Source organism: Trachemys scripta, chromosome 23 (assembly GCF_013100865.1).
Source record: "Trachemys scripta elegans isolate TJP31775 chromosome 23, CAS_Tse_1.0, whole genome shotgun sequence".
In the NCBI taxonomy this organism is placed as follows: Eukaryota; Metazoa; Chordata; order Testudines; family Emydidae; genus Trachemys; species Trachemys scripta.
In genome coordinates this window covers 10,129,307-10,146,825 of record NC_048320.1, presented here as the reverse complement: position 1 = coordinate 10,146,825, position 17,519 = coordinate 10,129,307, and the positions used below count along the sequence as shown (strand labels likewise).

The 17,519-nt window shown below is 50.8% G+C and overlaps 1 protein-coding gene across 4 annotated transcripts in view; it reads left to right on the top strand.

Annotated features, from left to right (window-relative positions):
• Positions 1-16,445, top strand: part of ABI3 (ABI family member 3) — a 33,480-nt gene extending 17,035 nt beyond the window's left edge. For all 4 annotated transcript variants that reach the window (XM_034755703.1, XM_034755700.1, XM_034755701.1 and 1 more), the window contains 6 exons: positions 191-367; positions 7,304-7,389; positions 9,293-9,388; positions 12,313-12,512; positions 13,859-13,996; positions 14,754-16,445. In XM_034755703.1, the coding sequence (XP_034611594.1) occupies positions 191-367; positions 7,304-7,389; positions 9,293-9,388; positions 12,313-12,512; positions 13,859-13,996; positions 14,754-14,920 (864 nt within the window). In that variant the 3' untranslated portion in view covers positions 14,921-16,445. The remainder of the gene's footprint in view (positions 1-190; positions 368-7,303; positions 7,390-9,292; positions 9,389-12,312; positions 12,513-13,858; positions 13,997-14,753) is intronic.
• The last annotated feature ends 1,074 nt before the right edge of the window (positions 16,446-17,519 follow it).

Sequence of the window (17,519 nt, the reverse complement as noted above, 5' to 3'; positions counted from 1 at the left end):
CCTGGCTCCCAGGCCTGTGGTCTCCACACAAGAGCCTCTTGTTTAGGGGGAAGAGTGCTTCTGGAGCCCCACGAATTTCAGATGTAGAAACTCATGCCTCTTAGTGGGATAACGACAGGGGTTTGAGGTTCCTCCAAGAGGAAAGGCCCTGGCGGGGAAAGTGACAGGTGACGATTGTCTCTCTCTAAAGATGGTGGACGTGCACAAGGAGAAAGTGGCTCGTCGGGAGATTGGAACGCTGACAGTCTGCAAGAGGCCCCCCCACTACCAGAAAATCATCTATCCAACATATCAGGAACCCCTGGAAGCTTACTACAGGAAACCCCTCAACTTCAGCATCCTGGATGACGTCGGTCATGGGATAAAGGTCAGAAAAAACCCCAGGTGAAATCCAGCCTGCTGTGTCCCAGGTCACGGGGAGCTTGAAGTGATCACACTCAGGCTCAGTAACGAAAGAGGTGCTAGTTCAGTTGGCAGTTATTGGGATTGATGGTGTTGCTTACATCGCAGGGAAGACTCATTGCACTGGAGGAATCTCTGGGTGAGATTCCGTGATGGGTGCTACACAGGTCAGGCTGCTAGATGATCACAATAATCCAACCCGGCCGTAGAAGAGTATGGTCGTCAGGTTGAAAGTATTAATTTTGTTTGAGGTCCTCCAATTTTTCCTGGGGGCCCAACTTGACACACCTGAAAAGGCCGGGTTTAGAAAGTGCCTGGCCCTGTGAAAATCAGCCGTCCTCAATGTCTGGCAAGTCAGGCACCCCGACTCGCGCGTCGCCTCTGAAAGTCTTGGCCTATCGGACTAAGGTAAAGAGCTCTCAGCTTCACTGAATTCCTCTTTATTCCCTCTTCATAGATTCATCTAGTCTGACGTCCTATAGAGCACAGGCCAGAGAACTGCCCCAAAATCATTCCTGGAGGATTTTCTTGTAGAAAAACATCTAAACTTGATTTTAAAATTGCCAGGGATGGAGAATCCACTATGACCCTTGGTAAATTCTTCCAATGGTTAATAACTCTCACAGTTAAATATGTATGCCTCATTTCCAGTCTTAATTTGTCTAGCTTCAGCTTCCAGCCCTTGGGTCATGCTAGACCTTCTTCTACTAGTTGAAGTGTTACGGTGCACTCAGAGTATGTAACTTTTCCCTTTGATTCAAGAGGCTCCACCATGTTTTATAGACATTAACTAACCCTTCAAACACTCCTGCAAGGTAGGGAATTATTATCCCACCACAACAGGTGGAGGACCTGAGGCATAGTGAGGTGAAGTGAGTTGCCCGGGGCCGCAAAGTGAGTCAGTGGCAGAAGTGGGAAAAGAATCCAGAATTCTCCTGGAGCCCTGCTCTAGCCACTAGCCCACACACCTCCCTGAATGCAGCCAACATTGCAGCTGATCCAGCTGACGCAACAATCCCAATCCCAAAGCGTCCAATCCCAATGTGAAGTAGGGTCTTGTATAAAACCTTGCGATGTCTGCCTCTCAGTCAGCCGTTCCAGAGTCCCAATAAAAGGGATAGAAGGGATTTTACCCAGACATTACAATCCAGTCACAAGAAAATTGCTGTAGAAAACACCAGAGTCCAAATCCTGCCCTCACCAGTTGGGCAACCTTCGTGAGTTTGGTGGGGTTGCGTGAGTGTATGTGAGACACACCAGGAGTTCTGATGACTCACGCAGAGACAGGCAGACAGACCCAGCGTCTCTAAGCGCTTCCTTTGTGGACAGCTAGCGTCCTCTGGTGAGCCACAGTCCAGTCCTCCTCTTCCTCTTTGAAAGGAACAGGAGCAGAGCTCGATGAGAGATGGAAGCCTTGGCAGGAGCTGGAGCCAGAGTGAAAGGGGTAAAGGTGGTGTTGGCGTGATGTGCTATTTGGCCTAACCACTGGGCCACCCATCCTCTACATCTCTCTGGGTGCTGCATTGCTGTCTCCCCGGCGCGTATTGCTCAGACTCTGCTGGCAAAGATGATTTGCCAAAGAAAAAGAAAATGGATTTGTGCCCCTTTTTATACGACGTAGTAAAATGATCTGCAAGGGTGTCTTTCTGCTGCTTATTTTATTTTATTTTTTTGGCCTTCCCTGTTTTTGATGGAGAACTTCTTGGCTGTGTCAGAGATGTGTGCATGGCTTTCTCATCCCTGAACGGAGTCGGGGCGGGGAGGGATGCTGAGTTCTTACCAAGGAACTTTGCTCCCCCAGGTTTTCGATTCAATAGCCATTATGCACTTTGTTGTTGCTGCTTTTGAGACACCGACTAAAAATCCTTTCTTCTCTTGGCGACTCTGATGTTGCTCCCTTGGTATTTGTAGTGTTATAATCCTCTCAGTTCTCCAGTCGCCCGGCGAGTTCTCCAGGGGAGCGGATGCCTGAATCCCTTCAGGTATTTCTTCTGAAAGGAGGCAAAAGTGCCACGACAAGCCCTATTTTTTTTCTCCTTTGTGAATCACCTTTAAGAAACCAAAAAGAAAAAAAAAAAATCCCCATGCGTGAGGGTTTCATCAGCTAGGTGCCCGGCAATCTGAGACAACCGTAACCACCCGAAATCGAAACTGCCACGGTTGGCGTAATGCAGACACGGGAAGTTGTCTGCTCGGGCTCTCTTTTCCCACGATCGCCCCCGCTTTCTCAGCGGCGTGCTCAGCACAGCGCCGAGGGCTGCTTCCTCCACCCAGCTCTTGCATGCTTTCCGCTGCTCCCTGTGGCTAAGTGATCAGCCCCCTCGGTCTGAAGGACTTCCTCAGTACTATTTTGTACATGGCAGATGTGAGACTTTTTCCCAATGAGCTTCGCTTCCGTCGAGGGAGCTAAATAAAAGCTAGATCTTCCGACGTGCTCAGCTCCCCGTGCGACGCCGATGGCCGTCTTGTCAAAGCATCAGCACCTACTGGCAGTACGTGAATTCATGTGACCGTCTTAGCCTGTGGGGTAATGTTCTCTTGGCCCCTGGCCCCTAGTAAACTGCTGCGTTTACCGGAGTAGGAGGGTTTTTCTTAGGGTTTGGGCTTGTCCAGTTTGTATTATTTTTCCCTTTAACTATTTGAAAGGGCAGGTGAATGTGGCACTGGTGACAGACACTGGCTGCACGGCTGTCCAGCCTGGCTAGCCACAGAAAGATGTGTAGCCATGCTTGTCAATATGGTGGCCCAGCCTTCCTCCACCCTGGCCTCAGCTCACGCCTCTCGATCCTGTTAGTTTGGCGCTCTGCTGAGGGAGCCACTTTCTGCTGATTGCATGGATGCTGCTGGGCGGAGACCCAGCAGTGTGGGCCCTGAACAGCTCACTATGAACATGGGCTTTATTCCAACCCGGCTCTGTATCCTGACTGCTTGAGCCATCCAGTCCCGGCTTCGGGACAAGGTGCTTGGCCTGCTTGTTTTCTTCTAGACCTTCAGGCCAAGTGACAGGAAAATCTTTCTACTCTGACATCTTCCTCCCGAGCCTCTCAGATAAACTCATCCTGCTGCACTCCAGCAGGCACGACACTTTATAAGAGGAGCCACGCACCAATATGGGGCAGCGGGGGTAGAAATACCCTAGTGCTTTGCTCAGTAGGAATGTCCCGAGAAAGTGAACAAGAGTCTGAACAGATCAAGAGGCCAGATTTGCCCCTGCGGTTGCTCCACCCCAGGGGAAACCCAGCCCTTTGCATTGGCGTGTAACAAGATGTAGGACAGTCCCAGCCCAGCGTTACCAAGTCTGGGCTCTGTTCCTCTGGAGAAGTGCCTGGCAAAGGAAGTGATGCACCGCGTGCCAATGCTCACCATTTGAAGGGGCGTCTTTCCCGAGAGTCTTCTCGCCAGTGGTGCATTGGCTTGCTGGCCTTGTCTCTCTCACCGTGTGTCTCCTACCAGCTGCAGCCGTGTAACTTCCTCAGTGGATTGACAGCGTGTCCTGTTTCGTTTTGATCTAGCACACGGTGCTGGCAGGGTACAAAAGAAACATGCAGCGATGCATAGCGAGGAGAGTGGCAATTCTGAAATGCGTATTAATATTTTAGGATGTTTTGCCTGTTGGTAACAAGGGAAAAAAGACTTCATGCTATTACCGGTGCTGCCAGGTCTGCTGCTTGGAAGCAACAAGACTGTGGGTTGTGACAGTGAAAGGAGGGCAGCATTCGCACTTGAAAGACGCTGTCGCTGTCCATATAACTTACTTTACATCTGTGTAGCCATGGCAGGACTCTCTGGATTCCCTCGGCAGTGTGGGGTAGCGGGAGCCCTGTGAGACAGGACTCCTATGTCAAACTCTGGGAGGGAGTAGGGTCTATTGGTTAGATCAGGGAGCTGGACGTCTGGGATCCTGAGCAAGGGAGTACAGTCCGCTAGCTAGAGCAGGATTGCAGGAGTTGTGGATGGGTTCCATTCCCAGCTCTGGCTGAGAGCATAGCATGCCGGCTATGAGAGAGAGCTGGAAATCACGACTCCTGGAGCCGCTTTCCAGTGCCACCCCTTCTGACCCAAGCAGCTAGCCACAAATTGGGGTCTTACAAGCTGTTCCAGCGGGAAGCAGGTGCCCTTTGATGCAATCTTGTGTAGTTACAAAGTCCTGATTCCATGAACACCAGAGGAACCAAACAACTGGAGATAGTTTCTTTGATTACAACCCCAGGCCTCTTTTAGCCAGCACCCCACTGTACTTGTCCAAGCTGTGCGCGTAGCTCTGTCTGTTTCTGTGTGCTTTCTCTCCTTGTCTCATCTCTCTCTATCTCTCACATACACACCCACCCTTACCCCAGAAGATCACCAGCAAAGCCCTCTGCCCACATAGTTCTAATTCCAGGACAGACTTGCGTGTGCCTGTGTTTTGGGTGGGGGATGCTATAAAGGTGCTTAACCGTTTCTTAACAGTATCTTAAATGAAGGGCAGTGGTTATACCCATTAGCACCATAGAGGTTTAACCCAGCCTATACCACCGGCTTTGCCGCGGCTTATTGTGTGGCCTTGGCCAAGCACTTTACCCCTGCCCCTCAGAAGGTGGCATGGGATGGTTGGAGAATTCATGAAAGTTTGTAAAATGCTTTGTAGTCCTTGTATCAGAGGCCTGGTATGAGGCCTAAGGCCTGAGCTAAAGTAATGGTCAAGACTTTGCGGATATAAAACAAAGGTAAGCTGTGAGCAAGAGGCAGGCCCTGCTCACAGAATCTGGCATGAAGAGGGCTGATGCTGCAAAAACACACATACCTAAAAGGAACTGGGCACAAATGATGTACACACGTGTCAGGATGGTACCAGAACACTCCAGCACGAGCACATTCCCCCTCAGATAACAGGAACAATGCTGACCCATCCTAAAGACAGGGTTAAAAGGATACTATGATGGATAGAGTTGTTTTGTTCCAACCAACATGTACAAGGTAATAGGCGGCACCTTGACACGTAGAGGGGTTGTACCTCAATACGTTAGGAGGGATGTGTAACTCGTTTGTACCTGTATAAAAAAATGGACCTCTGAGGGGTTTTCTTGGTCTGGCCTAGGGTGCAATGGTAAGTCCCGCCACTGACTGAGCCGGTCCATTGTCAGGGAGCACATCTGTACTAGCAAGAACTGTAGACATCTGATCCAGGGAGCTAGAGATTGTGTTTCGTTTAGCAATAAACCTGGCCGGGTGCCTTCGTACCTTATCGGAGTCTGTGGTCATTGGGGTTTTCCTCGGGGTCTGCTGTGCCAGCTATCTGCGCAGAGCCAGGCCAGCACACACCCACACAGCTGACTGTTATCAACATTGGACAGAGCAGAGCACGCCACTGTCGACATTCCTCTGATGAAAGATGCAGGAAATACAAAGCATTAGTATTAGCAGTGTAACCCTTCTGCCAGGTGGAGCCAGCAGCAACCATGGCCGGGTTCACTATCGAGGGGTTCCTTTTCAACAATACAACACAAAACGGGCTCGAGCCCCCACGCAGTGACCTGGGAAAATTGCACAGCACCCCTGGGCGCCTCTGGTAGGCAATACTTCCCCACTTGCAAGCACAGAAAAGAAACGTTTAATGAAAGGAGGGAAGTCACCCGACATTAGTTAGGGAGAATGCCACAAGCAGGATTCATAATCATAAAACTGTGAGCAGGACCCCCACCCCAGAGTGCGTGGGGCAGTGCCTTCTGCCTCATGTTCTTGAGTTCTACAACCAAACGTTCCTTTTCTGTGCCCCTCTCTGCTTCCCCACCATACCCCACTCACAGTGGTTGTCCTTGGTCAGCGAGGGCCCAGGGTTCAGAGGTGCGTTTGTGTGAATTCACCTCCCACCTGGGAAAGAGGGCACCTTGCTTGCACTTGCTCTGGCTGGCTGCCGCCCGGCCAGCCACTCTTCCGTGCCACCAGGCCGCCCTGCCAGTCGCGGTTCCTCTCTGCTGGCTGCCCCACCAGCCGCAGTTCCTCACCAACTGCTTATTGTCTCGTCAGCTGCTCGTTCTGCTCACTGCCTCACCAGCCCACTCGTTCGCCAGTTGACTGTCAGCCACCTTCTGCTGCCACCCGCCTCTTCTGCTGTGACCTCTGCAGCTCAGTCTCTTAGTAATTTTCAGCTCTTTGCAGGCTGGGCAGAAACACTGCCCCATGTCAGGTGATTTCAGCTCTCATTTGAGCACTTTAACATATCACAGAGGTTCCTAATGAAGCCTGTTTAGCTGTATCATTGAACAGTGTGGAGGAACAGGTTAAACCAGACAGGACCCTTAGAGAGCATCTACACCTCTTGGCTAGGACACCTGTCCCCACCCCTCTTACTTTCCCAGGGCTCTGGCATTTGAGCCCCTGGTGTAATGAGGTCCTTTCAACTGAGGGTGGACCCCCTCATTTGGGACAGGTTAAGCACAGTTCTGCTCCCCTTTATTCATACAATAATGACAACAACATTGGCAACAGCATTTCCCTACCCCTGCATTCAGTACTAATGCGATTTGTACCCCAACACCAGCCAAAATTGATCACTTTGAGCAACCCCGTTTTATCCGCTGGATATCTAAGCAGAGTGGGTGTGTTCATGTAAATACGCTTTGCTCCTGAAGTTTCTCCCCCTCCCAGCTAGCTGTCAGGGGAGAATTCATTCAGACCCGGCTTACATCAGCAAGGCCTTGTTGTCTGTGTAATCTAGAAGTGGAGATTGTTGCGAGCACCCGGCTCATCATTAACAGGGGGCACAAATTAATTTGCTTCTCTCTCAGGCCCCTGGCAGCACTGGAGGGTTTTTTGCCCTGTGAGTAACCCCTTGGGTTGGTGAGTCTTTGTAAACAAGCTTCTCAGGGTTTGTTCTCTCTAGGCGGCCACTGATTCTTTCTCTCTTCTTCCCTGGCTGTAGGACCAGAGCACGCAGTTGTCACGAACGGGAACCTTGACTCGGAAAGGATCCAAGATGTCATCTGGACAATCTACGGGCACCCTGGGGTGAGATGGCACCACTCTCTTGCCCTTGCTACCTGGCAGTCCCACTGCCCTACTTTCCGCCCACCGTCCTGTCCTAAATGAGACACAAGCCTGATAAAGAGGTGGCAAGATTCCCCCCCTCCCCACTGGAAAATAAACCTTTCAGATCAGCCCCCAAAGGTTCAACATCTGCCTGAGACTGCCCCTTATGCAAATAATGGTCACGCTTTTCACAGTAAGGTTCCATTTATAAAGGGTCTAGAAAGGGTTAATTAAAAATTGATAGATGTTTTACTAAATGATTGATCATTTGTTGTAGAGTCGAATCGGTCAGGAAGTTGCTTTTAGCCATGGCTTATCACCCTCTGAAACACCTACTGGCCTGCATATGCCCATCTATAACAGAGTCTACTCACATCAGTAACATGCTTATAGCATTAACCCGTTGTAAGCCGTTTATAAATGTGCCCTGACTAGGGTGTGCCCAATATAATACTAGTCCAGACATAGCCACAAGCCTTGCAGCTGAGCTGGCCAAAAATGAAAGGATTATCATTTGTATTGGTGTAGCACCTAGGAGCCCCCATCACGGACCACGTTCCTGTCCCGGGGGAAATGGTGAGATTTCAAAATTTAGTTTCATTCTGAATCGGGATGATAAAGTAGAAACCTTGGACTCTTTTGCGAGACGATATTCCAGAATATTTCATTTCGGGAAAAATTCCATTTAAACCTTATCAAAACGTTCTGCGTAGGCGATTACAGAGTAACTATAAAATACATCATCGGATACAAGATGAAACGTTTCAACTGCGTCGAAACAAAAAGGTTTCGATAATTTTCCGTGGGAAATGTTGACAACAGCAGAACGTCCCCAGAGCAACATTTTGATTTTTGCCAAATCAGCATTTCCAAACGTTGGAAACTCTTCCTCCAGCTGTAGCGTTTGGGGGAAGAACTGTTTGTAAAGGACACGCTGGGCTACATTCACGAAAGGTCTTAGGCACTTTAGGCACCTAAATCCCAGAATCGGGGATTCATAACCCCCTGCCCGACTGCCCCTGCACTCTAAGTGACCAGCATTGCTCGGCACCTACGTTTCTGCAGTGAAAGTTCACTTGGCACCTAGGATTCTTCATGAATGTAGCTCGCTGCCTTTAAGCCACCCAGCGTATTGAATGGGCCTGGAGACTGACCTCCCTTCTCAGGCCCTCCAGAGCCCTATCAGTGCCGTAAAGTTGGTGCTTGTTGTAGAAAACTGTCATCAGCCAGTTTCCTCGTGGCCACAGGGCGTGGGTGTCAGGTGAGGCACCCAGGTGGAGTCCAGGGGAAGGGAGAGGTTGTATTTCCCCTGCCTTTGCTGGACCTGGGCGGAGGCGAACACAGGGCCTCAATTTGTCAGGCTGAAAGCGCACGAAGTAGTTTTAATCTAAGGTGAAGATTTCCATCTCTGGGAAGCCGGTTTAATTTTTTCATTGGCTCTCTGGTTGTACGGGGCCCTGCTCTGTGCAAAAGGCCATTTGCTGTTACTGCTATGGGCAGACTGGGACTCCTTTTTGCTTGGTGCTGTACAAGCGCATAGTGAGACACAGTCCCTGCCCCGGTAGACTAGACAAGAAAAAGGGCGAGGGGAAAACAGAGGGGAAGTGACTTGCCCAAGGTCACCCAGCAGGTCAGTGCCAGAGCTGGGAATAGGACCTAGGCCTCCTGGGTCCCAGTCTAGTGATCTGCCCACTGCCTCACACTGATTCTCTTTATACCATCATGACAATCTAACACCGAATCACTGCAGCTCTGGCATTGATAAAATGCCAGGCCAACTCAGAATAAAAACGCCTTGCATTCAGCAGAGAAAGGGCAATGAGTTTCTTCCCCAAGATGAACTGGGGGTCTGACTGTGGATTTGTGTCTGTCCCGACTGCAGGAAAAACTCTCGTGTCCCAGAGCCCATTCAACTGCCTGTGGTTCCGGAAGGCAAACTCTCAACGGCGTCCTCCACATCATCTTTAACATCCCTCAGGTAGCTTGCCCAAGCTCCCAGAACTCATCAGCCATCCTGGTCGGGGGTTGGGAGACTTGAGGGGAATGTGGGGCTGAGTGAACCTCCTGGCAACATTGGGGAAACATTCGTTCCTCTCTCTAGTTTAAAACCGTGTCTGTTTCATGCCTCATAGACTCCAAGGCCAGAAGGGACCATTGGGATCTGACCTCCTGTGTAGCACAGGAGATAGTGTGACCAGACCCCAGTCGTCTGTGGGCGGGATCGAACCTGGGACCTCTGAAGCTAAATGCATTAGCCTCTACTGCATGAGCTAAAAACCACATGGCTTTTAGCTAAGGCTGGAGCAGACTCACTAATCTCTTAAGTGGTTTTGGTGCCACTAGAGGGGACACAGCACCACACTCAGGAGGTGTGTGGGTTACAATAGCACTTCCCCAAAATCATTCCTAGAGCAGATCTGTTAGAAAAACATCCCATCTTGATTTTAAAAGGGTCAGAGATGGAGAATCGACCACACTCCTTGGTAAATTGCTCCAGTGGTTAATTACGCTCACCGTTAAAGATGTATGCCTTATTTCTGGTCTGAATTTGTCTCGTTTCAATTTCCATCCATTGCATCGTGCAATACCTCATTCTGCTAGATAGGAGCCCCTTATTAAATATTTGTTCCCCTTGTAGGAATTTATAGAGTGTAACCAATCACCCCTTAACCACTGCTCAAGAAAAGTTTAGAAAATGTGGGTTTCCAGCTATAGATCAAACACTGTGAATTGGGGATAGGAGAACTCACCCATACACAAAAGCTCGATTAACCAGATGGGAACCATGTGTATGGTCTATATTGGAGCGAGTGACTTTAAAAAAAAAAAATTCCTGCAAAAAAGTCCAAAACATTTTCACTTGAAATTTTTTGACAACATATTTTAGGGTTTGGGGTTTTTTTTTTCCAGCAAGAAACATTTTGAAACTAAAACTTTCATTTTTTTTTCTATTCATAATTTCAGTTTTTGAAAACCAAAATATTTCAGGGTTTTCAGTTGGGAAGGGGAGGCTTTCCTCCCATTTCTCTCCTTTTCTGCTGGAAAAAAGTAAAACGGAAAAAGGAGAAAGAGAAGAAAACACAAACCAAATATTCCACACTCCAGAAATCAAAAATGAAAATGAAAAGAGTCATTCAAAATGAAACAAACATTTTGCTTTTCATTTTGAATGTTTTCATTAAAAATGTTGTTTAAAACCAAACTCTTTGTGCGAAACATTCAGATGTCGTCACTAAAACTATTTTTCAGTGGAAAAACATTTTGCTCAAAATATCTCAACCAGCTTTAATCCATCTAGTGAGGCAGAATAATCACTGATTCTACTTAGTGCCTATTATGGGTGTGTTTTCCATTTGAGTTCTCGGTCTCCTCTGCTCCTGTTTCGTTCAGCTTCTCACCCGATATTTTTCCCATTGACCTGGGACAAAATGGGTGGAGCTGGTTGGAAATTGGGCTTTTTTGCCCTTGCGGGAAAATGTATTTTGCTTGAGAAGTGCTCCCGCAGTGCCTCATGGGAGCTGTAGTTCAGGTGTTTTGTGCACCTAGTCTCCCCTGGGGGCCAAGTGCCCTGCTTGGACTGTGTCTCCCCTAGGAGAAAAGTGGTGCTATTTACTGGGAATTTAGTCCAACCGTCCTTTGCATCTGGAATGCATCGAATCACGGCAGCAGGTCATTTGACCATTGGAGGATCCCAAAGTGCTTTAATAAAGTTCGGCATAGAGTCGCTTGCCTGGTCATCTTGAAAACTACGCACAGGCTTCTCCTTCCATCCTCTCTACGCCCCTTGCCCCAGCAATGCTGCCTTTCTGAATCCCACCTTATCTGCAGATGCAGCTAATCCAGTTGGCAGACAGAATCACACAAGGACAGGCAGGGGTCCCTCTTTTGGACGCAATGGGAGGAGGTTTCAGACCTATTGCAGCTAGTTTTGTGGTCACTGTGGCAGGCTCTTGACTGGGTGCAGGCGCCTTGACACAGAGAGGCTGGTAGGAAATGAGCCAGATTTTCAGTATAACCCGGTAGCACAGAGAGGCTAGACTACGCTTTAGCTCAGGGGTGGGTAAACTTTTTGGCCCAAGGGCCACATCTGGGTATGGAAATTGTATGGTGGGCCATGAATGCTCATGAAATTGGGGGTTGGGGTGTGGGAGGGGGCTCGGTGAGGGCTCCGGTTGGGAGTGTGGGCTCTAGGATGGGGCCAGAAATGAGGAGTTCAGAGTGTGGGAGGGAGTTCCAGGCTGGAGCAGGGGGTTGAGGTGCGGGGGGGGGGGGGGGGGGGGGGCTCTGGCTGCGGGTGCGGGTTCTGGGGTGGGGCTGGGGATGAAGGGTTTGGGATGCATGAGGGTGCTCTGGGCTGGGACTGAGGGGTTTGAAGGGCAGGAGGGGAATTGGCCCCTGGGGCACGGGAGAAGGTCAGGGGTGCAGGCTCCAGGTGGCGCTTACCTCAAGCAGCTCCCAGAAGCAGCGGCATGTCCCCCCTCCAGCTCCTATGCAGAGGCACAGCGCCGGCCAGGAGGCTCTGCACACTTCCCCATCGGCAGGCGCTGCCCCTGCAGCTCCCATTGGCCGCGGTTCCTGGCCAATGGGAGCTGCGGGGGTGGCGCTTGGGGCGGGGGCAGCGTGCAGAGTCCCCTGGCTGCCCCTTCGCGTAGGAGCCCAGGGCGGGGGGCATGCTGCCGCTTCCTGGAGCTGAACGGAGCCAAGGCATGCGCAGAGCGGGGCAAGCCCCCAACCCCCTCCCGGCTGGAGCTCGAGGGCTGGATTAAAACATCTGATGGGCCGGACGTCCCCCGCAGGCCATAATTTGCCCAGCCCCTGCTTTAGCTCGACTGCTGGCATTCACTCTTTGAATCTGGTTACATATGACTCCATGTCACTCTCTCTTATTTATACCCACAACAGTTCCAGTGGAGCAGCTAGCAACTTCAATGCCAAGGTGCCTGTCGCACAACCTATGCCGCCCTCAGTGCCTCCTCCATTGGACCTAGACACAATGCCTCCCCCTCCCCCTCCCCCTCCGCCTCCTGTAGACATGCCTGAACCGCCACCCATCGGTTTTGAGATGCCGCTCCCAGATGTCCCTCCACCATTCTCCATGCCAGGTAGGGCTTGTATTTGACACGGCTTATCCTCAGGTCGAATGCTCCCTATCAGCTAGCAACTAGCGTGGCATCCCACGCTGAGCCGTGCTGGGACCTTTGCACCATCAGTGGCCAAGCGTAGCACTGGGGTGTTACAGGCAGAACTGGTTGAAAGAGGATAGAAAACAATTTTGGGGAGAAAAAATGAAATATGGAAGTTGTTTCCATTTTGCATCAAAGCCGGTTTTTCAATTAATTTTTTTCCACAAGTGTCTGAAAAATTGTGAATTGTCGGAACATAATGGTTTCCCCAGGCCCACCTCTTTTTGCCTTTTCCAAAGTTGGGGCCATTTTTGAAAGTGACAGCCTGGCCCAAGGGGCAAACGAACCCCTGAACCTACACTCCGTAACTTTTCAAAATGGCCCCAGCTTTTGCACGTAAAAGTGGCAGAGTTTGAGTTTCATTTTTCTTTTGGCCATGCAATAACCTTCCCCCGCTGAGGAAGTTCCGTAAAAGTTGAGTGGCAAAATAAAGAAGAAAAAAAAAAGAAGTGGGAGAAAATAGAATAAAATCAAAATAGACATCACTTATTGTATTCAGTAACAAAAAGGGCGGGAAGACTCTGAAAAATCTTTTTTTGTTTTGTTTAAAAAGTTTTTTGGTTTGGAAAAAAACCACCATTATTTGTTGAACAGAAATTTTGCCCAAATCTCTGAGCTCAGCTGTTGCCCCCAAGACCTCAGCAAATCTCCACTTACAGGATGAAATTGTCTGCTGGATAAGGTGCATGCACCACTTAACATAGGAGGCTTAAGTGGAACCTACGTAGCACCTAGGCCATCTGCTGGCTCTCTGGATAGGGTCAATCGAAGGTGCCACAAGGACTCCTCGTTCTTTTTGCGGATACAGACTAACACGGCTACCACTCTGAAACCCCCAGTGAAGTTATTCTATGGAGGATATTCACTGGAAGAGGCTTCCCTAACTGATCTGTCTGCTCCAGTCGCAGGGTGGCCAGCCCCAAGCGTTGTGCTTTTTTCTAATCATGAATCAGGCCCCCACAAGTTGGTAAGCTTAAAAATCATCAGATTTGAAAATGAATCCTGTTTGGGTTCGTTCTGATTTCTGGCATTGGAGGCTGAAGCGGCCCTGCTGTCAAGCTGTCCTCCACCGCCCACAAATCACCCTGGTTTTTTTTAAATGAAAGCCGAGTTTCCCGGTTAAGACGATGTCAGGTGGCGGGGCTTCCAGACAGCCACCGAGTACCGGGACAGTTGAGATAAAAACAACCACGGCTGGCAACGCTTGGCCTGGTTTGCAATTAAGACTTCATCCCCCTAGTGATTCTTTGGGGATTTTTCCCCAGGTGCCGACTTCCTGGAGCCCCCCCTTCCGCCTCCTCCAAGCTTGACAGAGTTTGAAGATTTTGCCCCTCCTCCTCCTCCTCCTCCCCCCCTGGGTACAGAGGAACCTGCATGGGCGCCAGACAGCTACTTGGAGAAAGGTATCTTGTCCCCCCGTCCCCCTCCCCACTTCGTTTGGCTGCAGCAGTGGGGTGGGCAAAGCTTTCTGAATGGGAGAGGGGCTACAGCTCACCAGCCGACCCCCTGGTCTCGTTTATTGATTAGATTCCTTGGGCACTGACAGCCTGGTGGCGTGTTACATTGTAGCCTGCGACCTAGCTCATCGCTTGTAAAGGGATCAAAGGGCTAATACCCCTCCGCCCTCCCTCCCTCTGTGCTTCCGAGCATAAGCTGAAGAGCTGGGGTCAATTAGGGAGCCATCACCTGATGGATAGAGGGGGCAGCATGGTCCTGTAGGTAGGGCTGGGACTTAGGTAACCTTCCCAGCTCTGCCACTATGCTGCTGCGTGTGGACTTGGGGAAACCACACACCCCCACAGCTCCCACTACTTCAGTTTCCCCATCTGTAAGGGGGATCTGTGCACGAAAAATGCTCTATTGGGGCTAATGATTTGTAGTTCTGGAGCCTGTCTCTGCCACTGCAGAGTGGAGCATCGCTCTCCTTTCACAGCTTCCCCCCAAATCAGCTTTGGGTCAGGAAACCCCGTTGTGGAGAAAGTCCTGATTGAAGCCGACCTGCTCCCACCCTCTCCCCCAGCACCTTTCGGCTGAGATGCAGCTCGGCCAGTCCCTTCTGACTGGGTGCAGGTTTAGAGCCCCAACCCATGTATTTTCACAATGAGCCTGGCTCCATGTCCTTCCTTCCTTCCCATTCTGAGCTCCTCCTTCGCCTTGCAGTGGTGACCCTCTACCCCTACACTCAGCAAAAGGAGAACGAGCTCTCGTTCCCAGAAGGGGCCGTCATTTACATGACCCGGAAGCACTCGGATGGTTGGTGCGAGGGCGTGACCAGCGAGGCAGAGGGGTTCTTCCCAGGCAACTACGTGGAACCTTTCTGCTGCTGACCCTGCGTGGATGCAGGAGATGACGCCACTGAGGACCAGCAGAGGTTTTCCTCCTTCACCCTCCCCCAACCTCGGGGTTAATGGAGCCCATTCTCTCTGCCAAACCAGTGAGGCCACCTCCATCCCCCTGGCTTTGGCCACAGAATTTATCACTATCCAGATTTATCAGATTATAGATCTCCTATTCCCCTCCTGGGCTAGGGCACAGACAGGCCCAAATCCCTGGCAGACAGCAACAGGGAAACGTAGCTCTCCGAACCCAAGACTTATCAGGAGCGGCTTTGGAGGCCCAGGAAAGTCCCTGCTTTGGCACTGCTACTTTCAGGTCAAATCTTAGTCTCCCAGAGCTCAGTGGGAGTTTTGCCCTTGCTTACCCCTGGGGACCAGGATTGAAGCCTTTAGCATGGAATCCCTTTGCTTGAGGCTTTGATTATTCTCAGCTCTTTTATTTCCACCCCCTAAACGTGCACCATGATCAGAGGCTCCTATTCCAGGTTCCCCAGGGAGCCTGCAGCCAGTCCCTCCCGCCCACCAGAACGAATGCGGCTGAGTAGCAGAATGCTGGTGACTAGCTGGGAAGGGAGGCAGAGGTAGGCGTGTGGAGTGCTGCGATTCCCAGTGCTCGGGGCTGCTCAAAGGCTCCCCCATTCCTGACTCCTGCAGTAGCTTAGACAGTGCTTAGCAGACTCTAGTGGGTCTGGCAGAGAGCCTTTTCCCCACCGCCTGGGCCAGCGCCGCCCAAGCCCAGAAGTAGCAAGGGGGAAGAGATCGAATCCCAGCTCCGACAGAGTCCTCCGGTGACCTTGAGCAAGTCCAGTTTCTCTAGTTGGAAACCAGGCACAGGCTTCCCTGCCTCACAGGGCTGCAGTGGAGATTAACGTAGGTGCACGGAAAGCCATCAGCACAAAGCGTGATGGCAGAGCGGCCGTGCCTCACCCGGCAGAGACATGAGAAATGGAAAATTAACTGGGGAAGATGGTTGGAAGATAAGAGGATGTTTCGCAAGGAGCTTTGGCAACGAGACTAACCGGAGCCAGTAGATCTAGGCTCAAATGCACGGGAATAGCCCCCTTGTTTCCTGCTGTGTCATGATACCGAGCCATGTAGTACCCTGTCAGGTTGCTGCTTGGGGGATCATGAGCCTTGTCTGCCAAATGTCAGCAGAGACGCAGCTTCTGCTTTGCCTCCGGTGCTTCTTTACTAAAAATGGCAGCTGATTGCCTTGAGGTTTGGAATGAGTGGAAGGCAGCGCTGCCTTTAAGCCCCACCCAGGGCCTTGCCCCGTGGAATTCTTGTGGGCAACCTGTGCGCTCTGAATGCGCCGTGGGGACCCCCCTCGCTGATGTCTCGCGGCACAGTGGAAGTAGAAAGGGAGGCTCATTGAACCTGGTCCCCTCTAATGCCAGGTGCTGTTGAGAGCATTAGTGAGCAGGTCCTCTGCTCCGTGCCCTTGCTCATGCCTCTCTCCCTCCTAGCTCCCTCACTGCTTCGATAAAGTGCCCACTGCTAATAAAGAGTTTTAAAAACTTGTGTCTCCCCTGGCTGCAGTGGATGGGCCGCAATGTCAGTGGCAGGTTTGCCTCTGCTTAAACGTAGCTGAAACGTCCCAGGAACGTGCCTGGAAACGAGGGAGTTAACGTACCTGCCCTTCCCTTTGTATTTTATTTTGTAAGGCGAGGTTTCCAAAGTGGAGATAGTGGATCACTGGTGGTTTATGGTGCCGGCTCGCCCTCTTGATGCCAGCAGACAAACATAATGATCTTTGGGCCATGTAAAGCCTCCTCAGAGAGCAGCTAGGTGTTGAGGGAGGGGAATTAATCATACACCTCCCAGCTGGGTGTGGGAATGGCAAAAGAGGGAGAAGGAATCTTCCAAACAGCTGGCTGGAGTATTTGCTGCCATAGGCACGCTCTGTAGACCTACTCAGTCACTTCGCCCTTGTCCTGTTCTGTTTACGCCCCAGCTTCACGAGCGACCATGAGAAATGAACATTTGTCCGAGAGCTTGGGGAGGTAAGTGGTGAAGGGAAACATGGGGGAAAGGACAAGCTCTGGAGTCGACTTAGGCTAAGAGCAGTCAACAGGAAAACTCTCCCAGAATCAACAGGTGACCAACAGTTACAGCAGCAGGGTAATGTGCAATGTTTGCGTTTGTCCTAGTTGTAGCAGCTTGGGGCCCCACTCAGAGACACCCCCACCCCCTTTGAAGTCAAGTGTTTACAGGACTCAGGCCCTTGCTAACACCCGGGTGGGTGTGGGGTAGCTTTTGAACGAACAGCATCTTTGCGAGGCGTCACACTCCACAGGAAAAGCCAGTGGCGGAGGGAAGTGGATTAAACCTCCCAACGGCCATGTTTACATCTAATGGTCCCAGTGCTAAAACACACCTACCCTTCCCTTCATGAGCGAATTTGCCTCTGCACCTGCTAATTAAACCCATTTTACAGGGATCTAATGAATAAGCCAAAGTCCCAGTGAGCCAGGAACAGATCTCGTCAAAGGCCCTGCTCCCTTTTCCTGGACCACAGCACGTCAGTCAACCTACTCCTGGCGAAGCCCGGTAGTTAAGCCACATGACTAATGCTTAGCCTGAACTGGTG